Here is a 27,888-nt window from a genome sequence, read left to right as displayed (position 1 = left end):
GTATCCAGCCAAGTAAAAAATTCCTTTCCTTAAAACAAAAAAAAAATATCCAGGCACTGCAAGATTGCCAATTTTTTTCATAGCTATGGAATCATTTCCTAAAAAGGACTTTTAGTAAGGACCTGTTCTCTAAACAGATGAAAAGGGAATTGCTTGCTCTAGCTCACGGGGTAGGTATGAAGTGGTGGGGGAGAGGGGAGTAGGACAACCCCTGCTCAGTCCTCTTGCCCACTGTGGCCTCTGAGGCATTTTCCAGAATTGTGAAAGCTCCTTGGGGGAGCAGCCTGCAAAATACTGGTCATGCAAGGCTGGACCTATGGGAGGTGTCAGCTCACGCCATCACTCGGGACTTCTGGGGGCTGGCTGGAGAGACAGACACATCCAGACTCATGTCTCCAAACACCCCTACTACTCGGGTAGCATGTGATCACACGGTCACCTGGGCAGACGCAGTAAGAGCAGCTTAAACTATCTGGGCATCTTGGAGCTGGGCCAGCCTCCTTCTTCCACCTGTCTGCCGCTGTCTCTCTCAAGCCTTGGTTCTCAGGTGCCCCTGGGGCCCATCTCATATAATTGGACCCACTGATAGAAGGAACACTGGACAGCAGGAGTTTCTAAAATTTCCCAGCTGGGTGTGAAAATCAGAGCAGTGGTGCTCCAACCATAGTTCCAGGACCAACAGCATCCAGTGTCACCTGGGAACTTGTTAAAAATGCAGATTCTTGGGCCCCACCGCAAACCCACTAAATCAAAAGCTGGGGGTGAGGCCCGGCAATCTGTTTTGAGAGATTCCAGGTGATGCTGACGTGCGTCCTGGAGCTCACAGCCTAGATGGAGTGGTAAGCGCTTAACAAGAAAACGCCAGCAGAGTGAGATGAGGGGTGAGATGAAATAAGTCGCAGATTGTGGAAATGCAGAAGAGGCCCCCAACCTGCCTGGGGTGTCAGGAGAGACTTCTCAGAGGAGGTGACAGCCAAGGTGGAGCTTCAGAAGATGAGTCAGATCAACTCGCGTAATTCACTCTGGTTCAGCGCATACTTTCTGGCTGCCTACATGGGTTTCCAGATGGATGCAGAGATGAGTCAGCTGCAGCCCTACCCACAAGGGGCTCCCCAGCTAGGTGGGGAGGCAGAAGCAAGAACGGGCTTGGGCCACAGAATGGCAATAGCTTACACTTGCTCTCTTCCAGGCACTGTTCTCAAATATTTGCTTTGCAAATATTAACTCTTCAACTCCCACAAGACCTCTCTGAGGGCGTGGACTCTGAAATTCACTTCTGTCTCCCCACCATTCAACAAATAAATTAAAGAATCAATATCCTCAAGAGCTTGGAGTCTTTCCCAAGCTGGAGATGGTCCTGGGCTCAGGATTTCAATGGTGGACTGTTCTGGAAGCTGATTATAAAGGGGACAGTGTTTCCTAGTCAGGAACTGAGGGAAGAGTCCCTTGGCCTCTCACTTGCCCATTTCCACTCCAGCCATGCAGTGGAGCTCCTCTAGAGCTTGTGATCACCAGACGCAACTGGCTAGAGTCTGAAGATGAGCATGGGGACCCAGGGCACAGGGGAGGAGAAGGTCAGCTCACTCCACAGTGCCTCTAGGGCAGCAGTGCTGGTTCCCAGGCCTGGACTGAGGGTCCCAACTCGCCAGTCCTGTGGGGCCTTATCCACTCTTGGAAAGTCAGCCCCCCCCACCCCCAGTGCATGTTCTAATCAAGAACATCATTTTCTTCTTAGATTGGAAAACACTGTCTGGACAGGTGAGTGTTTCTCCCTGGTAGAGAAACAAATAGTTTCTTGGCTGGTAAACCATTAAATAGCCCTGATCCCAGGCTCCCACCTCACCCTTCCCACGGGCATCACACAAGCCTCATGCTCACAGACTTGCACTTGCCCGCATGTAAACACCCACTTGTGCTTTCCCCACAATTTGGGACCCTTGCAAACACATCCACAGAGACTCTTGCACTCACAGCTACTGTTATTTAACGACAATTAGGTATTGGCATTAAGCTTACAAACATATGACCCTGCATACTGTACACTGCAAACTCACTCCTAGGCAGAGTCTCACAAATGCCCATAGACCAACTCCCTGCTCAGCTGCATGCATGTATGCATGTGCACGCACACACACACACACACACACACACACACGCACACGCACACGCATCACCCTTTCCTTGTAGCCACATGTTCATCCTCCATCATGCCCTCCCATGGAAAAAGAAAGACCACCACAGGTAGGAATCTGAGAAGGAAGGGGTCTGAATGCCTGGGACACTGGTGGGGCCCTACCGTTCTGCACAGTTGTCCTGGCAACGGAAGATGGTCATCTTTTTGTAGTCGAAAAAGGACACGCCTCGAAGGGCCCGGCTCTGGGTGTCATCCAGGTAGCAGCCGATGTACTTAGCTTTGGGGAGATGAGAAAAGTCAGATTTGGCAGGGGGGACAAAGCTGAAAGGGTTTCAGGAGTAACCAGTGTGCTTCTGGCTATGTGGCCTTGCTGACCTTTTGGTACCAATTCCTACCTCTGAGCGGTAAAGTAGAAACAAGAGAGACTGAAATTCATGTGCATTGGCAGAACATGATCTATAAGGTCAGTGGTGTCCCATGGGTAAGGCTGTGGGCCCTGGAGGTCAACAGAGAGGAGGGAGGGACCTTTCCAAGGCCAGGGTTAAGGTCGTGCCCCTGGGCTCTACTGGTGACAACTGGGCACCCAGTAACCCAAGCCAACATCATTCCCTAAGCACCAAGCAGATGAGACTTGTATTAGGACAGCTCTGAAGAGCTTGATAAGTTGACCGCCTGTTATCATTTCTACAAGGTGGCTTAAGGTGTTGTTTTCCCTTGGAAGGAACACTGGCCTGGGATATCTCAAGATCTAGGTTGTCATAGGACTTCGGTTACATTCTAGTGCTGATCTAGTGCATTTAGGCCAGTTAACCTCTCTGAGGCCTAGTTTTCTTCATTGTGGGGATGAAAATATCAGCCCAATGAGGTTAAAATGGACTTATTTGTATAAACGTCTCTACCACAGTGTCTTCAATATAACAGGCACAAAGTTAAGGTGAGTGGAATAAAAAACCAGCCATTCACAGTGCTGTATAAGTACTTTACAGTTTTCCCATCTTGTGGGCCAAGGTGAATGCTTTCATCCAAAAGGAAATTTTTAAATAATGTAAAACAACTATACAATTATAAACCATTCACTTAGTTTTCTTAAAGTAGTACGCGTGTTCCTGTACTTCCTGGTAGATAGTACACAAAGATGGTACTTTACAGTTTATAAAGTCTTTTCCCATATGTTCTTACAATCATTATTATTAATTTGGACATGCACTTTGCTAAGTGCTTTACACATATTGTCTCAGTGAATCCTTAGAATGACCCTATGAGGTAAGTATTAATATTCCCACTCAATGTAGAAGAGGAAGCTGAGGCCCAGAGAGGCTAAGTCACCTGCCCAAGGAAACACAGCTTATACCTGTGGAGTTAGGTTTGGACCCAAGCAATCTGGCTGCAGAGCCCATGTTCTGAACTACTGCTTGTTTCTCTTTGAATCCGAGAATCTTTGCAATGACCCAGGTGCAATGACCCTTGGCATGCTTAAATTCTTTTCTTAGATGATTGAACAGAGGCCCAGAAAGGTGAAGTGAGCTGTCTGAGACCTGAAACTAATTGATGGTAGAACAAAGATTTAAATCTAGATCTATGGGACCCCAAACCAGTGCTCTTTCCACCCTTGCACTTGGAAATAACTGAAGGTTAGACTGAGGACCCAGCCAGCCCTTGGAATTAAACGGCCCTCATAGGGAACGATTGAGGGAAATATTACATGCCACTTGATCTCGTTCATGGGTGGGCTGCTGTCTATTTAAACTGTGGGCTTCTTGTCCCCCTCACTCATGGTGGAGAGCAGGGTCTAGCAGAGGATACAGGCTCATTATGGAGCAATTGTTTCCCTCAACACCACCCTGGTAAGTGCAGAATTTGTCAGCCTCGCTGGAGATGTGTCTCATCCCTGATCACCTTGAATTTCTTTCATAAGACAGAGGTGATTTGGTCAACTAAGAACAGTCCATCTTTAAAAGAAACATTGCCTCCCTGGCGTGGGCACATCAGATGGTGACAGCTCTGGAAAAGCCTACATCTTGTCACTGTGCTTGTTCAACAATGCATGTCCCTCCTGTGTCACAGAAGGAACCACGGCCCTGGGGCATGGATGCTATTTACATCTGGGCTGGGAGTGAGAACTTCCACGGGCCATGGTGCTGAGAGCTTCACACCAACTTTAGCTCAATAGTTCGCTAGAGGACACAGTGTCCAAGGATGGGCAGGAGGAGAAAGAAAAGGAGGAAGGAGAGGGAGGGAGAGGGGAAGGGGGGAAATGGTTGTTTTATTTTGTCAGCATGAGGTCATTGTCATCAGATCAAAAGCTCTGTGTGTGTGTGTGTGTGTGTGAGAGAGAGAGAGAGAGAGAGAGGAGAGAATATGTATTGAGTATCTACTATGTGCTATCTACTTTACTAAGTGTCATGCCTTATTTTTAAAAATTCAGTCCTCACACCCTTATTAACCCATTTTGTAGGTGAAGAGGCTGATCCTAATGACTATTATATCTCTCTGTCTTAGACGCAAATCTTTGTTTTGGCATATGGTATATGTTCTGACTGGTAACCACCCATGTTACTCCATGTTACCCGTTTTTAAGTAGAATTCGCAACTATGTAGTCTGCCTATGTTACTACAGCTTGGAAGTGTCTCACTTAAAATTTAAGCCCAGATCTGTCCTCCAGCCATTTTACATTTGGGGAGGCTTCACTTCCATTTGGCCCACAGACTTCAGGATCACAAGGCGCCACACTGAGTCCTGATGGAGAGTAACACTCGTGACCCGGAAATGCCGGGCTTGGAGTTGGATGTACTATGACCATGGGTGGTCTCACCTTAGGGTGAGGGTAGGTGCATTTGGCCATATATGGGATAGTGGATTGTGTCAGATGAGATTTTTATAATCAAATTAATAGGAGTGAGAGTGTATGTACACACACATGTCCTCTACGGGGTGAAGGGGTGGACTGTAATGGTACTGTTCGTGCCTTCAAAGCACCCCCTCTTCCTATTTTTCTGTTAACAGATCTTAGCTGCCCTGACCATGAGGAGACACTGACCTTGAAAGAGCCAATCATATTGCACCTGCCACCAGCCAGTGATTGATGGCTACAGGGAAGGGCACATGACCCATTCTTTGGATTTTTATAGATTAAAGCTGGGAGAAAGAAATCTGTTTCCCTTGGGTTATGACACTGGCATTCTCTAAGCCCAGAGCTACCGACAGCCACAATCCCTGGCATCAAAGTCAGTCTGTATAGGAGAAGAACCAAGCTAAGTCAGAGGCGAGCAGAGATGAGAGTTAGGAAGAGAAGGGCACAAATCATTCATTTGAAAATCTAGCCCCTTCGGTAGTTTGGTGACAAGACACAATACATTTTCTTCTTTAGCTTAAGCTGATTCAAGATGGGTTTTTGTCCCTTGCCACCAAAGGTGCACTGATTAATATGCTGATTGTCAAGTTAAGTTGCTTGAGTCCACCCAGCTTGGAGAGTCTAGACTACATCCATGTCTAGGCTGCTTTTCCCCATGTACCACATTCAGTCTCGGCTTGGGAGACGGGCTTCTCCATGCTCCAAGAGAGGCCTTCCTGGAGGGATGATGGGAGAGGGAGGGTCTTTTAGGGAGAAGAGTTGAGATTTGACCATAGGTCCAACTGCCCCTAAGCCTGGGCTTTTAAATGTTGTACCACCCCTTCCCTAACCCTCCCACAGGCCAGGCATCAGGCTGAGATGTCCTACATAACAGGTGCTCAAGGACTTGTTGGGTGAACAGATGACCTTCCATTTCTTCATCTGTCAACAGGAGGAGAAAAGAGATACATGGTACCTTCACTGATGCTCCGGAGAAGCATGGGCGTGTTACATACTGTGACCCGATGGACGGGCTGAGCTCTTTGGGTCAGGAAATGGATATTGAGTCTGTTTCCTCCCTGTCCTGGGCAAGTGCTGGTGACTCTTTCCCCGCTGACCCTTCAGTGCAGGCTGTGGCCAACGCAACCGGTGACCCTGTCCCTGGAGCTCTATCACCCTGCTAGCAATGAGCTCATCAGCAGGGGTAGTGTCCAACCCACTTCTGCCGTTTTCCAAAGGCCCCGCCTCAAGTTCTGCTGTGGTGGCAGAATCTCCCAGAGATGAGGGGGAGATCGAGTATGCAACACAGGGACAAAAATATCACAGGTCACTCGAGGGTGAATTAATGGCCGAGTTCACATAATCTATCAGTTTATCTCTGCAGCCATCTAAATATTGCTGAAATGGCAAAGTCCTGTCCCAGCCTGCCTATTTAGCTCAAGCACAGAAACCATGAGGGGTGAGCCCAGGAGAGCACAGGCATCTGGAAAGGAGCTCTCCTGACTGTGTTTTTTCCCCTTTCCTTTCCTTTTTTTTTCTTTTGCTTCCATTCATCTTCCTTTTCAAGAAATTTTGTTCTCTTCAATGAAAGTAATTTGTTAAAAAGATAGCTACACATATGCTAATCTGTATTCCTCTTATTTACTGTCTGTGAGTAGATTCACAGACAGGAGGCACCAGATCTGGGTTCTAATCCTGACACTGCAGTAGCCTTGCAGTATTACTCAAGCTCCTGCCTGAAAAGTGGGAATAGCTATGGGTTGAATTGTGCCCCTCATCAAAAAAAAAAAAAAAAAAAAAAAAAGATAGGTTGAAGTCCTAAGCCCAGTACCTCAGAATGTGACCTTATTTGGAAATAAGGTCATTGGCGATGTAATTAGCTATGAGGTGATACTGGAGTAGGTGGGTCCCAATCCAATGTGAATGGTGTCCCTGTAAGAAAGTGGATCTCTGAAGACGCAGAGACACAAGGAGAAGGCCATGTGAAAACAGAGGCAATGACTGGCGTTATACAGCTGCAAGGAATGCCAAGGGCGCCTGCTGATGCCAGAAGCTGGGAGAAAGGCTTGGAACAGATTTCCTCTTAGAGCCTTTGAGAGCCCATCTTTTTTTTTTTTTTTTTTTTTTAAAGGAAATATGGGCTTGCTTTAAATTTATTTATTTATTATTTTTGGCTGTGTTGGGTCTTCGTTTCTGTGCGAGGGCTTTCTCTAGTTGTGGCAAGCGGGGGCCACTCTTCATCGCAGTGCGTGGGCCTCTCACTTTCACGGCCTCTCTTGTTGCTGAGAGCCCATCTTGATTTTGGACTTCTGGCCTCCAGAACTTCAAGGTAATACATTTCTGTTGTTTCAAGACACTCAGTTCATGGTATTTTGCTATCGCAGCCCTCAGACTCTAATACAGGGGTAATTTTAAGATTGATTGTAAGATTGATCTCTTCATGGAGAAGAGAAACTGTATATTCCTGCTGGGGATTCTCCGCCATCTTGGAAAGTTGTCCTTCAAGAGGATCACTCCAGTGCTGTCTGGATTTCCTTGCACAGGGAATAGAATTTCCTGCTCATATCTAGGCTTCCCTGGGGTAGAAGGGATGCATCTTTCACTTTGGTCAAGGCCCATGGATCTTGCAGGCTCAGCTCAACTATCACCTCCCCCAGGAAGGCAGCCATGATACAGCCCCATGACCGAACGGGATCCCTCCTTTGGGATCCCAGAGTCCCCTGGCTTACCCCACCTTAACACTTTTCTGAAACAATTTTCCAAGTATTGTCCATTATTTTTTCAAATTAGAAATAATTTAGGCCCATTGGGGAAGAACTTCTAACAAAATTAAAAAGTGCTATAGTAGGGGAAAGCAGGATATGATGCTATATATACAACATTCTGTTCTTTAGAAATACACGCATAAAGGAAAAAGACAGGAAGGTAAAGGTGATACACCAACAGTGTTGACTGGGACTGTTGCTGGATGGTGGGACTCTGGGCTATTTTTTTTTTCATCTCTTTTTTGCTATGTATTCTAATTTTTCTATTTTGATAATCCAGAAAAAAGTTATTTTTGAAAACATAATTTATCTTTTACTTGCCTGTCTTCCCCCAGGAGGGTGTGAATATTCCTCAGAGGAAAAAAAAAAACTGTGCTTGAATCATTCTTGTGTCTCCAGCTCCCAGCATAGGGCGGGGCATACAGACATGCAGTAAATATGGAATGAATGAATGATTGCAGTTGGGGATTCTATAGCTCAGTGGTTAAGAATAAGAGCCTTGGATTCAGACAGAATCGGGTTGGAGTCTGCTCTGCCTCTTAGCAGCTGTGTGACATGGGGGGCAAGTCATTTACTCTCTCTGAGCCTCTGTTTCTTAATGCGTGAAAAGAGTTTAATACTTCCTACCTGATGTGAGGCTGAGTATGAGCACACAGTCTCCGACACAGAGCAGACCCTCCATAATCTGCAGAGATTGCATCCTCAGCTGGAGGAGATGGGGAGTGGGTGCCCTGCTGTCCCTTCCAAAAGTGCTGACTAAATATCCCCGTGTCCTTCTTTACACCCAGCCCACCCGCTCTGTAATCTGGGGGAAACAGAAACAGCACAGACTTTGAAATCAAACTGGATTTGGCTCCTGACTCTGGTCCCAACAACTGGGTCACCTAAGGTAAGTCAAATCACCTCTGTTTTCTCCTACAGAATTACAGTATTAATAATAATAGCCGGCACATGCTAACTGCTTACTGTGTGCCAGACTCTGTGCTGAGTACTTTCTGTGTGTTGAGAAGTGAGACGATGTAGTGGTTAAGGTTCAGGTGTAAGATTCAAACCACCTGGGTTCAAATATTGGTATACCTGCTCCTCCAGCTGGATAACCTTGGGCAGGTTACCTAGCCTCTCTGTGCCTCAGTTTCTTCCCTGTATGGGGGAGTTAATAACAGTGTCTACTTAATTGAGTTGCTACGAAGATTACATGAGGTAATAGATGCAAAGGGTTTAGAACAGTGCCTGGCATTTAGAGAGCATGCTATTGATTTATCTTATATAATAATCATCACATCAGTCATCTGATGTTAAGTACTTTTTATCTCCCAAAGGAAACTGAGGCTCAGAGAGGTGAAGTGACCTGCCCAAAGGTGCACAGCCAGCAGGCTGCAGAACTGGGATTTGAACCCTCATTTGGCTGCTCAGAGCACAGGATTTCGCAAGCCTAGCAAGGTGACTGGCACACTGTAGGTGCCAGCTCCACCCAGGAAGTCAGACTTCCTGCCCAGCCCCAGCCCAGCCTGGGAGCAGCTCCACCCTCACCTCCTGTGCCGTGATGGGCTCCGAATCCTTTACAGCTTGTCTTGCATCACTGCATCAAGCAGAGCCCTTGCCAGCTTCAGAGAAAAGCCAAATGTGTTTAGCATCAGGTCAAAGAAGCATCTCGTTTTTATTAGCGTTAATCTAATATGTTGTCTTTCCTTGCTGAACTCTGAATAAGTTAATCAAGGACAGTCTGAATTTGTGTTTTCTTAATAAGACCATCTGATTCCAAAGCTGCCTGCTGAGAGCTCTGGGGTCCAGGCTTCTTTCTTATTTTCTCTTCCTTCTCTCTTTATATTTTATAAAATACATAAGATTTCCAGAGGCAGGGGGGATGGCGTGTTAGAGAAGAAGGCTCACAAGCTTTGGAATTAAATGGACCTTGTTTCAAACCTCAGTTCTTCCACTCACTACCTGCGTAACCTGGGGTAAGTGACTTCTCCCTGAGTTTAAAATTTTCCCATTTGTAAAATAGGATAATAGTCTCTAACTTTTTGAGTTGTTGTGATAACTACATAAGGCAATGAAGCACTTATAACATGGTCTAGCCAATGATGACCATTTGATAGATGTTTAGCTATTACTTCTACTACTAACAGCAGCAACTATTAAGTGACCTATTATTATAAACCGGGAGGTGTAATAAGCATTTTACGCATATCATTCCATTCAAATAACACATGAAAAGCAAATGGGGCAGTGACTGGCGTGAAGCAGGTGCTCAAGAAATGGTAATAATTACTCGTAATAGTGGCAGTGGTATTTCATTCTCATAACAAATGGGGGGATGTTGTTATTGTCATTGGATAAATCAACTGTGCCACTAGGGAATCATATTCTACCAAAGGACCTCGATAAACACAGGCAATTACCATTCACATAAGGGCCATGACAGGGAGTACAGAGGAGGAACATTCGATCGAGCCTGGGGTGGGGGGCGGTCAGGGACAATTTCTTGGAGGTGAGCTAAGCTGAGATCTGGAGGAAGAGTAGAGCTAAGCCTGTGGAGACACTCCAGGCAGAGGGCTGGTCATTCATTCATCTGTCCATCCAGTCACTCATTCATTCAACCAGTAGGTACTGAGCGCCATCTTTGTTCCTGGTGCTGTCCCAGGTGCTGATAGAATGAGGTGACCAGGACAGGCACTATCCCTGCCTTCTCGGAGCTGACGGTCTAGTAGTAGAGACAGACTATAAACCAGAAAGCAAGTAAAAATGAGATACTTTCAGATAGTGATAAGTACTGCGACAAAAATAGAGCTGGGGAATCTGGTCCTGACCAGGCACAAAGTGGGGCTACTTTAGGACAGTCCAGGAAGACCTCTACAGGGTGGCAAGGTTTGACTGAGGTCCAGGAGGAAGGGAGGAAGGGAGCCATGCAAAGATATGGGGAAGAACATCCCAGATGGACAGGACTATCTATACAAAGATTCCTAGGTAGGATAAGACTTGGTGTGTTCAATGAACAGCAAGAAGGATAATGGGGAGGAATGTGTGGTGAGGAGGGGTGGGAAATGTTATAACATGAGGCTGGATTGGTGGGCCATGGTGGGGACTCTGGAATTTATCCTAAGTATGATGGGAGCATATCCTAAGGCGCAGGCTTGTGGCAAACTTTGGGGTTTGCAAAGTAGCAGGAGGAGTTTGGAGTGGCTGGGGTGAGACGAAGCTTACTGATTGGAGAAGGTAGAGAGGGAAGCCACATCATGATTTCTCCATCATTGTAGCACCTCACACCTCAACTGTGCCTACAAGGCGGGGTCCCTTACCCAGGAAGATTCACAAGAATTTCCTGATCACCCCTAATGTGCAGGCATTGTGCTAGGTGTTTCCATAACCATGTCTCATTGAACTCTCAGGAGAAACCTGGCAGGGAGGGGGTCATTATTCCCATTTTACAGATGAAAAGACTGAGGCATGAGAAGGTAAAGCCACTTGCCTGGACCACACGGCTGGTTGGAGTGGAGCTGGACTATGAATCCAAGTCCTCCAATCCATTCTGCCACCTCCCACAATCCCCTTCACCTCCCTGTGAAGTTTTCGAAGAGGCACAATTCTAGGAAATTCCTGAGGGTGAGACGGTAGGGTCTTCTGGATGCTCCTGAGCCAGGTGCAGGGTGGGACTGAAGCAGGGAAATGTGCTCCCCGGGATGAGTCCCCTCCATTAGTCCTGCTTCCTTCTGCAGTGGGAGAAGGGGTTTTTCATAGGTTGAATCACAGCAGAAGCGTGACACGTGGCAGGGAACACAAGGGCTAGGGAGGTTTTCCTTCTGTCCTGATTGGTCGTAGATCCTCCCAAACCATCTGTCCCAGATTCTGGAAACATCCATTCGTGTTAATCTCATGAACTGCAGGGGTTGTGGGGTCCTCCCCAGAATGTGGGTTAGATGGGCAGACATTGGCTGACTCTGGGAGGTAGTCATAGAGCCAGCATCCAGGCCAGACGGGTCTGATTTGAACTTACCACTTACCAGTTATGTGGCCCTGGAGAAGTGTCTTCCCTTCTTCAAGCCTGTTTCCACGTCTGTTAACTGGGCATAAGTTCATATTCCTTGTTTAAGTCCGTGGAGTGTAGTGAAAATCAAATGAGGTAATGCACTTAGGAAGAAAAGCCCTTTTTGACTGTGACAGGCTAAGAAAACACAACGAAATATGCCCAGGGCCATGAGGTTCCCCAAGTGCCATCACTGAGAGATCCAGCAAAGTGAACTGAGAGGCAATGCAGTGGAGCAGAAGCTCTGCCACTAGCTAGCTGTGTAAACTTGGGCTCTCGGTGCCTCAGTTTCCTCACCTTTAAAATGGGAATAATAGCACCTATCACATAGAGTTGTGGTGATAATTCAACGCATGTCAAGTGCTTAGAAAAGTACTTAGCCCTTAGTAAGTGCTCAATAGATGCTAGGTGTTTTGATTTTCAAGTGTATGTAACAAGGGCTAAAAAAGGCTGCAGGGGAGGGTCAGACTTTGGACTCTGACAGATTCAGGGTTCAAATCTAAGCTTGGCTGCTTACAAGCTGTGTGACCTTGAGCAAGCTACTTAATGTCTCTGAGCTTCAATTTTCTCCTCTGTGAAACCTCTTGCATGTATGATGACTGGTTCCTGTTAAACACTGAACACTGGCAGCTGTTATTATATTATTATCATCATCCCCCTTCCCTTCTCCTCAGCCACCTTCCAAGCCCAGATGCTCACCCCTCTTACCTCGCTCCTCCTCCTTCTCCCGGATGACCCTCCCCTTGAGGGCCCGGCTCCAGGCTCCCCCGTAGTCCCCCAGCTTGGCTCTCTCATTCCCGTCCTTGCCCTTGAACCAGGGTCCATACCTGCGGGCGATGCTCGAGGTTTCACCTGTATCCCGGAAGGCTCTGCCCAGATTTAAGTCACCCAAAAAGGGCAGCTCAGCGCCCTCCGCTGGGGCCCCTGCAGCGGGGTTGGCCTGGTTCTGGGAGACAGCAGGCTGACCCACAAAACCAGAGTGAAGGAAGACGAGGCTCCCAGCTGTCAGGTAGAGCACCAGGAAGGTAAAGAAACGTACAGGTTTCCTGCGGAAGTACCGCTGGAATTTGAACCAGAGCTTGGCCATAGCGGGATCATTCCGGACTGGATCGTTTCGGCTCCGCTGGGGGCTGGGGGGTGTGATCCAGGGAGGGAATGGAGGCAGGGCTCTGCTTCTCAAGCTTCCCTTAGGGATGGAGCCCCTGGGGGTCTTCAGTCTTAATCCGTCTGCGAAGGTGACTGCCAAGATCAGAGTGGGAGGGCAAGTCCAATGCTTGGCTGAAGCCAAGAGAATAGAGGACAGAATTCACCAGCCCTCCCGGAGTCAAGGTGAGCTTCTTTGGGCCATGAAAGGGGTTTTGAGGCTCGGGACACGCAGGAGTTGGTCCCATTTTCCTACATCTTGTTCTTTGCCTCAGAGTTCCCAAAGAACTTTGAAAATAGCAATCGGAGGAGGATTTTGTGAGGGTTCACCAGCAGCTGGAGTTCGCTTCTTGCCCTTTCTCAGTTGCTCAGGCCTATAGGGGCTGGATTATTTCACTGAGGGCCATGTCTGGCCTCTTCCCCAGCTGGGGACCAAGCTCAGCGTGTCCACCTGGCAGAAACAGAAGCTAGCGGGCTTTCATCCGGTTAAGCATTCCGGCTCAGGGCTGTCACCTGCAAAACAGCACAGGTACAGGCATAAGAAATCTCCTCATAGAGGCCAGAACTCGAAGCGTTCTTGAACATTCTCAAGGGGGGATGCAGAGTCAGAGAGGGGAGGAAACCAGTGGCTCAAAGCACCCAGCAGTGCTGGGTAGAAGCGAATCCTACTGGGTCCTCATTTGAGGGCAAGCTTTATTTTGGACAAGCACAGGTTCTTATGCCCCACACGTCTGCATATTTGTCAAATATACACTGATTCGTGGGTTACTTCAAGGCCAAAAAGTACTTCCTAGGTACTTGCTGAACTGTCTGCTGGACCTGGCTGGTACTGAACCAGATCAAATTCATTCATTTTTTGTTTTCCAACAAATGTTTAGCGAGCACCTGCTGTGTAGCAGGCACTGTCCTAGGTGCTGGAAATAAAGCTGTAAACCAGAGAGACACAGTCCCATCCCTCACAGGGCTCACATGGTAATGGGAGAGATCAAATCCATAGCCCCTCTCTTCTATCCAAGGAAGAAAAGAAGGAAGGAAAGCAGAATTATTTAGCAACATACGCATTCATTCAGTATATATTGAGTGTCTCTGGTATGCCCTGCTTTGTGCCAAGCCTTCTATGTGTATTAATAATTCTTCCCCATGTTCCTGTGGGAAGTAACTATTTCCCATTTTACAGATGAGGAAACTGAGGACACACAACTGGTGAGTGGTGGCGGTGGGATTTGAACCCAGGATGGTCCAAACACAAAACCGCAGCTCTGAACCCCTGCCTTTTTGACGCTCTTTCTGCAAGTGATGGTCTGGGCATCACTTGGGAATCCAGAGACAGCCCCCGAAGCAGCAGCCCATCTCCACTGCCTCCCAATGACCAGCAGTGGCTCATCCTTTGAGGGTCTCTCAGAGTGTGGTCTGAGGAGCATCTGATTCAGAATCACTTGGCAGCCTGGTTAAACATGAAGTTTCCTGACCTCTCCAACCAGAATCTCTGGTTGAAGAGGACACCTACAGGTGTAACAAGGTGCCCTCAGGTGATGGTAATGAGCACAAAGGTTTGAGAACCACGGCTTTATGAGTAAACATTCAGAATCATCAGCCAGGAGGAAAATAGAATCTAATTTAGAAAATAGAAGACTCCACTTGGCCTATGTTGTTTCATTTTACCACCAGCAGGGGGCCTCATGACAATCTTGGCCAGTGCAAAGAATTCAGCTGTCAGCCAATGGGTGATTTGAATGGTAACAGCCCCTACCAATCCAGACAGCAGCATGGGAGTTTAACTGTGGTTCAAGGTAGAGTCCAGTGTCCCTCCATATGCCATCCTATTAATTCAGGAATTAAGTACTGAGCACCTACATGCACCAGCTACTGTTGCAGGCACTTGGAATAATTAAATGAACAAAACAGCCCCAAATCCATGCTCTTGCGGGGTCAAACTGTTCATCCATCCATCCATCCATCCATCATCCTTTAATCTATCCAGCAGTCCACCTACCCATCCGTCAAGTCACAATCTATTCACCCATCCATCATCCATTCTTTAATCTATCCATCAATTCACCTACCCCTCCATCCATTCATCATTAATCTATTCATTAATCCATCCACCCATCCATCCATCGTCCATCCATCCATCTATCCATTCATCTGAACTGTAGCAGCCCATTCATCCATCCAACTCTCCACCCATCCATTCATCCACCCATTCTTCCATTCATTTAACAACATGTGTTGCTTGCCTACTGTATGTGTGCTTGGAATGCAGAAATAAATAATTCAGAGTTGCTGCTTTCAGAGAATTCAGAGTCTACTGAGGGAGCCAGCAATTTAAACAATCACTATACTAAATCACTATACTACATAGACAATGATAAATCCCATAGTAGATGTATATATGATATAGAGCAGCAATTAATATTAATAGCTAATGTTTACCAAGCACTTATTATGTGCCAGATACTGCTCTAAATGCTTACATACTCTGATTTAATTCTCATAACAATTCAATGAGAGAGATCTGTATCTATTTTACAGAGGCGAGGAATGAGGCTCAGAATTATTAAGCAACTTGTCCAGGGCCGCACAGCTGTGAAGTGGCAGCTGGATTGTGAACCGAGGCCCATCTGATTTCACAGCTTGTATTCCTAACCACACGCCTATTCTGGACTTATATCCCTTTGAGAATATGGCGAAAACTATGGACATATGCCCAGAAAAGAGCCCTTGCACATAAGCTCCTAGATTTTGGCTTACAATGTCAAGGGGTTTCTGGACCCCGGGGTAAGAAGCCCTGGAATGCAGGAGCCCAGAGAAGTGAGGGTCTGTAGCTGCCCTGAAGGGCTTCTCCCAGGAGGGGTCTTTAAGCTGGCAGGCCTTGCAAGGGGAGTCAGCTTCCTGTGTGAAGGAACAGCAGAAGGACACCTTAGGGAGGAGGAACAGCACACACAGCCGGCGGGGCACTGGGGTGGAGGCAGCCAAGGAGCTTAGGGCATGGTGAGAATGCAGGGAAGCGCTGGGTGGGGTCAGACCATGGGGAGCCTTGAATGCCAAGCTCAGACGTCTGGACTGTGCTCTAACTGAAGTTTCACCAGTCTCTTATCAGCTAGAAAGCCTCCAGGCAGTGAGTTGTGCCCCACGGCATTTCATGTAGATCACACACATGGCAGAGATTTCTGCAGCTGGGACAGGATGAAAAAAGGCCAGCAGCCCTCAAGGGAATGGGCAGGGGACACCAGCCCTTCCAGAGACAGGCAAGCAAGAGCATGGCCTCTGGAGGCAGACCGACCTGGGGTCAAACCCTGTCTCTTCTGCCCGCCACCTATGTGATTGGGGCAAGACATCTCTTCTCACTGACTGAGGCTCCTTTCCTGGGGAGTGGACAATAAGAAGCTTGACACCACCCCTGCCCCGCAAATATTGCTGGCAGGCTTGCATTAAAAATTGTAGGAAGACTGCCTGGCACATAGTAGGTGCTCAAGAAAAGCCTCCAGCCACTGCCCCTCTCGTGAGCACATGTGAGCTGCCATCAGAGCCACTTGCTACAGCAGCACATTTGCTGCGAGCATGAAGACAGCAAAGATTTCAGCTGTTCTGTTCCCTGCGGCTTTTTGTCTCTCCGAGGATATTTCTGGGTGTAGTTCTTTTTTGTTGTTCCCTTCTCATTCTTTTATATTTCAACACGTCTTTCCTCTAAGTGGGTGCCAAATGGGTTTTAAGAGGATAATGAGCTCATTAGAAGCTGGCAGGGAACAGAAAGAGACTGAGGCAGCAGTGGTGGGAGGAGCGAGCGGGGGAAGGGGGGTTCTGACTTGAGCCACCCACACCATCCTGCCAGTGCCAGGAGGTGGGGGCGTCACCTGGACGGAGAACACCTTGGAATCCGAGCCCCATGTAAATGGGACCCGACCTGTGCTCTCACAGTGTCAGCCCCAGCCTCTGGCACACAGTAGGTCCCCAAGAAACACTAGTGCAGAAAATGAGTGAGAAGACTCAGAGGACTGACCTCTCCCTGGGGCTTAAACCTACACCAATGGGTCTGTGTCATGTGCCAAACGCCCCGCATGACAGCCTAAGGGAGCCGTAAATTCAGGGCTCTGTGGAGGCAGCTCTGCGTGGTCCTGGGGTGCAGGGCCCCCCGCTGAGCCACAGTCCCACTTCCCCCAGGAAACCTTCTCTGTCTCTCATGCCCATCCATCATCCTTTCTCTCCTGTCTCTCCCTCTCTCTCTCTCCAAGTCTCTCTCAATCTCTCTTTGCCTCTGTCTGTCCAGACAGAACTGGGGAATGAAGCTGACTGCCATTGGTTGAAAACCTACCATAGGCTGACCACTGTGTTTAGAGGTTTTACAAACATCTTCTCACAAACTCCTCCCTCCTGGCAACCTGCAAGGCAGGTGTGATGGTACCCCGTACTCCACAGCTTGTGTCTGTCCAACCCTGGGCAGGGGGCATGGCTTGGCCTCCAGCAAGCCCCTTCACCTCTCAGTTTCTGTTTGTTCATTACATGCTGGAAGCCAGAATCACATTAACATCCTCTCCCGTAACCTATGGGTGTGCGAGTCGGGAAGGTGTCTTCACCTCTCTGAGCTGCCCATTTCTCTCTGCAGAGTGTGGCCCATAGAATCTCCCTCCCGGGGTTTAGGGAGGACTTGAGGAGATAAACCACAGGGGCGGAGTTGACGCTCGCTAAAAGCTGGCTGTCATTGCTTCATCTCTCTGTGTTTTACATGAAACCGCCCTCTGAGCCTCAGTTTCCCCATCTGTTGAAAGTGGTGGATGTGAGCTGCCACGAGGGTGAGGCTGAGAGGTCCCCTTTTGCGGGCATGACAGTCTTTGGTTACTGTAGCTCGTGTTTCCAGCCGGAGCCCTGGAGTGTCTAAACACAGCCTATTTTTAGCACCAGAATGAACCTCGGGTGCTGAGCTGCCAAGAGAGTGATGGACAGGGCAGAGCTGCCCTGTGGGAAGGGAGACCAGGAGGTGCAGCCTGCCCTGTGGTTCCCTCCCTGGGAGGGGCCGTAGATTCTGGGGAGCAGGTAAGTCTGGCTAGAAGCCCAGGAGGCTGGGCAGGGGCCGGCTCTCCCTCCACAACTCCTTGAATTTGACTGGAGGGCATAAGCCCAGGCACCAGCTGACCCCCTGACCATCCAAACTTGCCAAGAAATAGCTGCTGAGAAACCAGGTTTGTGACAGTTCAGTTTCTTCAGTTTTTCTCCAAGAAACTGAGAGCCCAGGCCAAATAATAACAATATCAGAAATCACTGGTATTTGTTAAGCATTTACTATGTGCCAGGCACTGTGCTGAGTATCTTATTTCCATTGTACCACTTGATCCTCACTAGAACCCTTTGAGGTGGTTATTAACCTTACTTTCCCCATCCATAAAATGAGGGAAATAATAGTACTCATGTCATAGTGTTGGTGTGAGGACTAAATATTAAATTGAATTAATATGTACAAGTGTCACCCAAGTGTTACCTCTTATTATGATTTGTAGAGAATATATGTGGTTTTGCCTCCCAGTGCCCCTTTTTTCCTGGTATAAGGATCCCATTTTCCTTCACAGGGCTTCCTCATCATTAATGCTCAGCTCACATGGCTTGGGCAGAACGGAATTCCCTCCCTGGTTGCTGCAAACACTTGCATCCTTGTCTCCTGATACATGTGTACAAGAATTAATGTAGGGTTTGTGTATACCTAGGAGTGAAATTGCTGGGTCCTACTGTGAGAGCATCTTATGACTACCCCACGAAATGCTGATTTGTTTTCTAAAGCGGCTGTAGTGACAACTCCCCCCAGTAGTATATGAGCACGCCTATGGCTACAAATCCTGTCCGCACTTAATGTTGTCACCCTTTTTCACTTCTGCCAGTCTGGTAGATCTGTAATAGATGCTGTATGTGCCCTACCTATAGAGTTGACTTCCAAATGCCACTTGGAAGCAGCCTCAATGAATGACTGATGGGAGTTGGTGTATAAATGCCCCAGCTCCCTCACCCCACTCATAGAATAACTCTGAGGCTGTGTTTGCACAGGCTCCTTGAGTTTCCCCAGCCTCAGTCACCCTCAGTGGTAACTGAGTTGACAGCACCACACTGTATTTGGTGTTTTCCCTTCCCTGTCTTCCTTACCCACTCAGGGAAGGAAAGGGGTTAATGTGCTCTTCACCTAAATAAACTACTTACTCATGCAATCCATTACTTGGAATATATCTTGGATATATCCTTGATTTATCCATCTTTCATTAGATGTGTAAAATATTTCAGTTTTCCTTCCTTGTAATAAGTCGTGCTATGCAAAACCTCGTGCTATTGCAGGTAGATCATTCCAATGCCAGATTCTGGAGGCAATTCAGAGGCATACTGGTCCTCGCATGAATGTGAAGTGTAGGCACGATTAGAGCCTCTTACAGAGATAGTTAGTTACTTGCCCACACATACAGATAGCAAGAAGTGGGGCATGAATTCAAGTGCAGAACTAAGTCTCAACGTCATGATGTAACGGCACTCATGGAGCAGACCACCAGGACAGCTAGCCCTTTCTCTTACACTCTGCATCTCTCAGTTGAATCCCAGCCTCAAAGGAAGGAAGCTTCCTGAGCTTGGAGACATCCCTCAAACACTTCTTCTCCAGGTAAATGAACCCCTCACTCCTTTAAATCAAAGTTCCTTCTCATCCTTCTTGCTCCTGGACCAGTCACTTGGCCAGTGAAAGAGGTAATGAAATAGTCTGAGAAATACCATTATAATTGTCAGTCTTGTGGCTTTCACTCACGGTCTTTAGGAATCCAGAATTTTATTACCCCAACTAACCCTGGGGAAGAATTTTGCACCCCTACCTGGTGTGTGAACCCCCTCCAGGACACATCCTCCCACTCATGGGTGCGCTATAGTGTAATGAGCCCATCGTGCCCAGGATGGACATATTGTGTTCTTTTCTCCAGTTTTTGGCCACTCTGTGCGAAGCTGCAATGGGCACTTCTGTACATATAGACTTACTTCCTGGGTCAAAAAAAGGGGATTGCTTTCATCCAAGATTCCACATATTTGTGTGTGCACACAGGGGGAACCTTGCTCCGGGCTCCTGATCACAGGACGTGTTGCCTCCTGCATCCCCACCCATCTCCCAGGAAGAGTCTCCAGAACCCCTATGCTCCCTTCCCTTGGTTTCCAGGGCAGAGACTCACCCGCCACTGCCCAGCACTCACAGCTCACCATCCATGCCCATTTTCATCTGTCTTTCCCAAAACTCGAGAAAATAAATGAGAAGGCAAAGTGCCATTAGCTTAAAGTCCTTTAACATCCAGCCATCTGCCATGATGTAATTAAATTAAAAAATCAGAGGGAACATATGGTGCCCATTATAAATAAATATTAAAATTTTGTTTCCCTGGGTAATGACTTCAGTGCCTCTTGCTCCATGGGCAAACTTTATGGCCATCATCACTTGTTACAGGGAATCAGGCTGAGCCATAGGGAGAAACATGGAAAGAGGTCAGATCTAGTGTCAGACGTTTCTGGCTTGAACCTGCCTCAGCCACATGGTGGCTGTGTGATCTTCAGCAAGTGGCCTCTCTGAGACTCAGTTTCCTCGCTTGTAAAACAGGACCAATCTACTCTGCCTCATTGGGAATGTATAAGGGTTAAATGAGCTAATGTGTTTAAAATACATAGCACCCTAAGAGCATGTGCTAATATTTATTGAGCACCTACTATGTGACAGGCACTGTTCTACATATTAGCTTGTTTAATCCTTAGAACAATCCTATACGAAAGGTCTCATTGGTTAGCCTCATTTTGCAGATGAGAAAACTGAGGTTCAGAGAGGTTAAGTCATCTGTGCAAGGTCACACAGCTAGGAATGCTGGAGCAGAGTTCAAACCCAGGCAATCTGGCTCCAGAACCTGCACTCTTAACCAAGGGGACTCAATAAGAGTTAACTACAGTTAGTCCTCAAAGGTGCACTACACAAAAACTAGACATCGTCTAACCAGATGATCCAGCAATCATGCTCCTTGGTATTTATCCAAAGGAGTCGAAAACTTATGCCCACACAGAAATCTGCACACAGCTGTTTATAGCAGCTTTACTCATAATTGACAAAACCTGCAAGCAACCAAGATGTCCTTCAGTAGGTGAATGGATAAACTGTGGTATATCCAGACAATGGAATATTATTCAGTTTTAGAAGGAAATGAGCTATCAAGCCATGAAAATACATGAAGGAAACTTCAATGCATATTCCTAAGTGAAAGAAGCCAATCTGAAGAGGCTACATGCTGTGTGATTCCAAATATATGACATTCTGGAAAAGGCAAAACTATGGAGACAGCAAAAAGATCAGTGGTTGCCGGGAGTTAGGAGGGGAGGGATGAATGGGTGGAGCACAGATGATTTTTAGGGTCGGGAAACTCTTCTAAATGATACTACAATGGTAGGTACATATTATATATTTGTCAAAATCTATAGAATGTACACGACCCAGAATGAACCCTAATGTAAACTATCAACTTTGTGTGATAATGATGTGTCAGTGTAGGTTCATCAATTGTAACAAATGTCCCCTCTGCTGGGGGACGCTGATAGCAGGGGAGGCTGTCTGTGGTGGGGGGCAGCAGGATTTGCAGGAAATTTCTGTACTTGGTGATCAGTTTTGCTGTGAACGTAAAACTGCTCTAAAAAGTAAAGTCAACTTTTAAAAAGGGGAGGCAATTATATACTTGAAAAGGCATGGACCCATTGGAGTAGATGTCAGTGAGCCATCTAAACTCTGAGCTGGGGAGAAGGGAAAGAGTTGCAGGAAGGAACAGGGGTGGGGCAGGGGATAAAGGTCATGGTAAAATGACAGTTCCCCTTGTCCAGAGGTTTGATGAAAGGGTCACCCAATCCACTGGTCTTCCCTGTCAGGCAGCTGGCAGCCCTTCTCTGAGCCCAGATCACTTTCCTCCCCAACAGGGACTTCTAAAGAAAGGCCCTAAATCCCTATCATTAAGCCATCTGGAGTCCTCCTTCTCCCCCAGGAGATGCTGTCTTGTGGGTCAGTTAGTGCACATTTGCATAGAGGTTCTTAATAGGCTGCTAATTGTCTGGGGGAGATAATGGATGACAATGCTGGTTCCGGGCAGAATGTTTACCCACAGGGGCAGACCTACAGGGGGTGGCAGAGAACAGAGAAGAAGGAAGGAGGGAGGGGAAGGAATGGGATGGAACGGAATGAACAGAGTGAATTATTACTGGCTCACGTGCAGTAAGGAGTATGATTTTGTGAACCTTTTGCTTTAGTTGTGTGCGTGTATACTGGGTCCTAATGTAAAGTGCATTTCTCCCTGTAGGTCCATAAAAATCATTTGAGAGAGAATAGTAGGGAAGAGCTACTTTGGGTAGAGTGGTCACAGAAGGACCTACTGAGAAGAAGGCATTTGAGCCGAGACCTGAAAAATGAGAGACAGCCATGGGAAGATCTGGGGCAAGACTCTTGCAGGCCGAGAAGACACAATGCAGACTGCAAGGTGGGAAAGGGCCCCAAACATCCCAGGAAGCTGAATCAGGGGCGGGGTCAGAGTGGAGAGAGTAGGGGCTGGGGAGCAGGACCCCATCCTGCAGGGGCCATGGATTCTGCTCAGGACTGTTTCTGAACTGCAGTGTGACCCACACCTGTTTCTTCTGGTATACAACGTGGAGGGTGGAGGAGGAGTCCCCTAAGGACCCTCCCTGCCCCAGTGGGCTACGGCCATGCCTCTGTGGCTCAGAGAGGCTGAAAGAGTTGCCCAGGGTCACACAGCCAGGCCAGGGCTGAGTTGGTTCCAGGTTTCTTCCCAGTGCCCATGCCTCTCCCTGACAGCCCCCATCACCTCCCACCCTACCACGATGGGTGACTTGCCGCTTGCAGGCTCCATGCTGGCCATGGAGGTTTAAGCTCTAATTTAGGAATAGTGACAGCTCTCATTAGCAACTCTTCCCAGAGAGGAATTTTCCACCAGGGGTTTCGCCAGCAAGAACCACTGTCCCCACCCTCCAATCAAGCAAGCCTAGTCTTTCTGTCTAAGCCAGTGTGTAGGTGTGTATGTGTGTGTATATGTGTGCTGGGGGAGGGGTCTCTGCCCATAGCCCACTTGTATGGGTTCAAGTTCTCTTCCAGCATGGAGCACCCAGTGCCCTTGGAGGGGTCACCGGCCCCCTGCAACTGACTCAGAGCAGGACTAACAGGTAGGCTCAGAGCCCATCAGAGCTGGAGGGAGGAGCCTTCACAATCCCCAGGCCAGCTTCTTTATTGACAGATGGGGAAACTGAGGCTTAAAGGGTAAGGTGGAGGGACTCCCCACAGACATCCAGTGACTCACCCAGACCCAGACCTTAAGCCTTGGCACCTTACCTGGGAAGGAAGGAAAGTGGATGAACCACTATTTATTGCACACCTACTATGTGCCAGGCCCTTCCATCTAAACTGTGTCATTGACTGTCCCCAGTGACTCTGCTCGGTAGGTTGGTTTTATTCTCACTGTACAGATGAGGCAGTCGAGGTAGGGAAGGTCAGCCAACTCACCAGAAGGCAGAGCTGGGGAGCGGCAGAGTGAGACTCAGACCCAGGCCTGTCCGACTCCAGGATGTTAATCATAACCTCCTGCAACAGTGCCCTCCTCTGACCTCTGCAGGGTGAGTGGTTTGATTCGGAAGCCCTCACGTCCAGGGGCCTTTCTCCAGGGAGTCTGCTCGGTGAGCTGGCACCCTTCTTGGGGCTCCTCAGCTGGGAATGAGGGAAGTGAACCCCTTCTAGAAGGCATAGCGGTCCCCAGACCCCTGGGGTATCTTCACCATGTCCTTCCGTGGCCCAAGGAGTTCTGGCATCCAACAGAAAGATGTCCCATCCCACGCGGGCAACCACTGCCAGAAATTGACCAACATGGCAGCCTCTTGGCTCACCATCTGGACATCACGGAGGGGGCACACGACCACACAGGTGCATGTGCCAACCGAGACACGCATGTGTGAACATGTGCATCCCCCACGTCCCTCACAGCACATATGCATACGTACCCATCCCTACTGGTCCATCCCCATTTATAGCACGTGGCAGGAATCCTTCAGCCCACTTCACAGATGAGACACAGAGGGTGCTCTGTGACTTGCCCAAGAAACATGTTTAATGTTGCAGGGAAAACAAGAAGCTGAAGCTTCTCGCTTTGACCAAACATAGTTTCTTAGCTCCTGGGATTGTCAAAAGCATAAGCCAGCACATGTCTTCAAAAGTCTAGGCCAGGGCTTCCCTGGTGGCGCAGTGGTTGAGAATCTGCCTGCCAATGCAGGGGACACGGGTTCGAGCCCTGGTCTGGGAAGATCCCACATGCCGCGGAGCAACTAGGCCCGTGAGCCACAACTACTGAGCCTGCGCGTCTGGAGCCTGTGCTCCGCAACAAGAGAGGCCGCGATAGTGAGAGGCCCGCGCACCGCGATGAAGAGTGGCCCCCACTCACCGCAACAAGAGAAAGCCCTCGCACAGAAACGAAGACCCAACACAGCCATAAATAAATAAATAAACTGTAAAATTTATTAAAAAAAAAAAAGTCTAGGCCAGAGTTCCTCAACCTCAACTCGACTATTCTGAATATTGGATAATTCCTTGCTGGCAGGGGTGTGGGAGGCCATCCTGTATACTGTAGGATGTTAAAGCAGCATCCCTGGCCTCCATTCATTAGATGCCAGTGTTGTCCTCCCACAACTCCACCACCCCCCCCCCCAGTTATCACAATGCAAAATGTCCCTAGACATTGTTCTAGATCTTGCTCTTGTGAATAAACAGAAGAGTGGACCAGAACACCACTCTGGGACCCATCTGACTCCAGCTTTTCAAAGTTGTAGTCTCCAATTCTAAAGCTCAATTCTAGATTTTATCCTCGTGCTTTTTCAAAAGATTCTATTAGAAGTTTCCATACTAGGAGCCCCGACTTCTAGCATTCTATGCTGGGATTCCAGGGTCAGTTTCAACGTTGGCAGGTTCTCTGATTCTGAAATTGTGTTCTAAGCCCCTAAGATCCCATCTCCTCCCATGTCAAGGTTGAAACTCTCCCTGGGAAGCAGCCATGCCTCGCTGCCTTCCAGCGACCAGGATGAAAGATGAGCCCATGAATTATATATTTCCTGTCATCTCTAAATTGCTCAGCAATTACAGAACACCAAGGGTCATGTGCTGGGAGCAAAAGCCTCCCCTTCAGCAGAGAAAAACAGCTGGATGGAAACTCACCAATGTACATAAAGATGTTACCTCTTGCAGGGTAGGTGTAGGAGTAGTTTGTGGTTTTTTTTCACTTGGCTTATCTGCATTTTCTTTTTTCACAATCGGCTGGGGTTTAGAGAAAGAGATAGAGAGCGCGTGTGCACTTTGATGTCCGTTAGACTTGGGCTGGAATTGGCTTCATCACTTACTAGCACTGAGAACGTGAGGAAGCCACTTACCTTTTCTAAGCTGCAGGTTCCTCACTCATAAAATGGGATGAGGATGACAGTACCCACTGCATGGGTTGTTTAGAGGGTTAGTTCAAGTAACGCATGTAAAATGCTTAGCTCGGGGTCAGGCGCGCTTGACGATAATCACAATTATCGTTAACTTCATTTTTGAATCAACCCAGGCAGCTACAGCACGGCTGAAGGCACATGGGTTCTGGAATATGTTAGTAGTTCAGCTCTGTCACTTTATAAGTCAAGACCTTGGGAGGGCACGTCCCTTCTCTGAGCCTCCCTTCTCCTGAGGTGTGAAATGGGCAGGAACACGCCACTTCTCAAGGTCGCCCACAGGCATCTGGTGCCAGTCAGTGCCTGACTGCTTTTACCCCATTCCGGAGGGCTGGCGGGCACAGAGCCAGGCGGGGTGGGCCTGGGGCAGAAGTTGGAATTGGAGGAGGCACCTTATCTCTCAACTTATTTCTGATTCTTCTACAAGAGAGGCCTCCCCAGCCCCAACATTAATAGGTCGCTGCTGTCATGATGTCTTTAAATTTAGAATACCCACCCCCCACCACAAACACACATCCACCCACACACCCCCAGGAATAAATCTGCCAGGGTGGGAGAGAGGAAGGTCTGTCTCATTACCGACCTTCCTCATTCCAGGAGGAAGAGGGAGGCGGGCGAGCTGGCTTGACGCTGGAGGCTTCAGCAGCCAGGGCCCTGGGGGGAGGGAAGCTCCCCTCTTCCCGGCCCAGAGTGCTGGATGGAAAGTCAGGGTGCTCGGAGGCTCAGTCCATGGGGCTCACCAGCAAGGCTAGTTCAGTGAAGGGGTGGACGAGGTGATCACTAAGGTCTGTGGGTTTGAATCTGGATACCCCTGCAGACAGGCTGGGCGTCCTGGGTGAGATGTGCAGCCTCTCCGAGCTGGGGTTTCCTCATCTATAAATGAAATTGTTGCAGGGTCATTTTCAAGGGCGTGTGACCTGTGTGGTCCCACAGGGCTCTGCACTTGGTTTTAATTGTCTTCTGTCACTGTCTTGAATTCCGTAATTATTTTTGGACAAGGGGCATTTTCATTCTGTAGTGGGCCCTGCAAAGTAGGTAGCTGGTTTGGGGTAGTTGTGAAAGTGGAAGGAGGCTCGTGACTGAAATTCCTAGCCCCGTGCAGGGCACCGGGTGGAGATGCAAGCCTGGTCTCTCCCTTCCTTTCCTCTTCCTGCCCCATCTTTCAAGCTCATTCTATGACTGTGTGGCCCAGGGCAAGTGGATTACCCTCTCTGTGCCTTCAGTTTCTCCTTTGTAAAACACAAAAACAGGGGCTTCCCTGGTGGCGCAGTGGTTGAGAATCTGCCTGCCAATGCAGGGGACATGGGTTCGAGCCCTGGTCTGGGAAGATCCCACATGCCGCGGAGCAACTAGGCCCGCGAGCCACAACTACTGAGCCTGCGCGTCTGGAGCCTGTGCTCCGCAACAAGAGAGACCGTGATAGTGAGAGGCCTGCGCACCGCGATGAAGAGTGGCCCCCGCTTGCCGCAACTAGAGAAAGCCCTTGCTCAAGAAACGAAGACCCAGCACAGCCATAAATAAATAAATAAAAATTAAAAAAAAAAAAAGCTCAGGAGAAGTATGTACACATTGTGCATCAAGAAGAAAACTGAGCTTTAAGAAAAAACAAAAACAAACAAAACAAACAAAAAAACCCCACAAAAACAAAAACTACCTTAAATTTTCTTCTGGTTCCTACTTATTGTTCCCTCTCCCCCTGGCAGTGCTAATTACAATTCACTCACTCACTCATTCATTCAACAAACATTCACTGAGTGCCGGCCATCTGCCAAGCCAAGGTTTGCTGCACGGGCCTGGCCTGAACCAGCAGATCCATCCATGGGGAGAGTTTATCCTGCACAAACTTCACAAATGCATCATCTCTGGGGGAAAATGTCTCTTTCCTCATCTCAAAAGAACTTTGTTCTGGTCCACAGGATCCCAGGATTCTCCCCACGACTCCAGTCTGGTGCATCTATACAAGGGAGTACTACTCAGCCATAAAAGGGAAAAACTATTGATAGATATTTGCGACAGCACTGATGAATCTCCCAGGCATTATGCTGAGTGCAAGAAGCCAGACTCAAAGGGCTATATGGTTCATTTACATGACATTCTAGAAAAGGCCAAGGGAAAACAGATTGGTGGTTGCCAGGGGCTAGGATCAGGGGAGGGATTGACTACAAAGGGCCACAGAGGAATTTTTGAGGGTGATGGAACTGTTGTATATCTTGATTCTGGTGGTTGTTACATGGTTGAATGTATTTGTTACAAACTCACAGAGCTATAAACTACAATGGGTGAAATTTTACTGTAGGCAAATGATACTCAGTAAGAAACGTTAAAAAAAAAATATCCCAACCCACTGTGCTTTTTCCTGCAATGCTGGCTGAGCCCCGAAGGGAAGGGATGCTTCCAAGAGAATCAACACCTGCTCACTTCTCATCCCAGGCTCCTGGGATGCTCACCTGGAGGGAAGGGATGGCTCAGCCAGGGCGGGGACAGCTCCCA

General features: G+C 48.1%; 1 protein-coding gene across 5 annotated transcripts in view; it reads right to left on the bottom strand.

Annotated features, from left to right (window-relative positions):
• WSCD2 (WSC domain containing 2) overlaps positions 1 to 27,888 on the bottom strand; it is a 103,571-nt gene that overhangs the window by 32,140 nt on the left and 43,543 nt on the right. For 4 of the 5 annotated variants that reach the window (XM_028165971.2, XM_007180068.3, XM_007180066.3 and 1 more), the window contains exons 2-3: positions 12,463 to 13,410; positions 2,297 to 2,411 (exon numbers count right to left, since the gene is read on the bottom strand). In XM_028165971.2, the coding sequence (XP_028021772.2) occupies positions 2,297 to 2,411; positions 12,463 to 12,841 (494 nt within the window). In that variant the 5' untranslated portion in view covers positions 12,842 to 13,410. The remainder of the gene's footprint in view (positions 1 to 2,296; positions 2,412 to 12,462; positions 13,411 to 27,888) is intronic. The other variant, XM_007180067.3, reaches the window with a different exon arrangement.

This window comes from Balaenoptera acutorostrata, chromosome 13 (genome assembly GCF_949987535.1).
Source record: "Balaenoptera acutorostrata chromosome 13, mBalAcu1.1, whole genome shotgun sequence".
Classification (NCBI taxonomy): domain Eukaryota; kingdom Metazoa; phylum Chordata; class Mammalia; order Artiodactyla; family Balaenopteridae; genus Balaenoptera; species Balaenoptera acutorostrata.
This window is presented reverse-complemented; position numbering and strand designations above follow the sequence as displayed.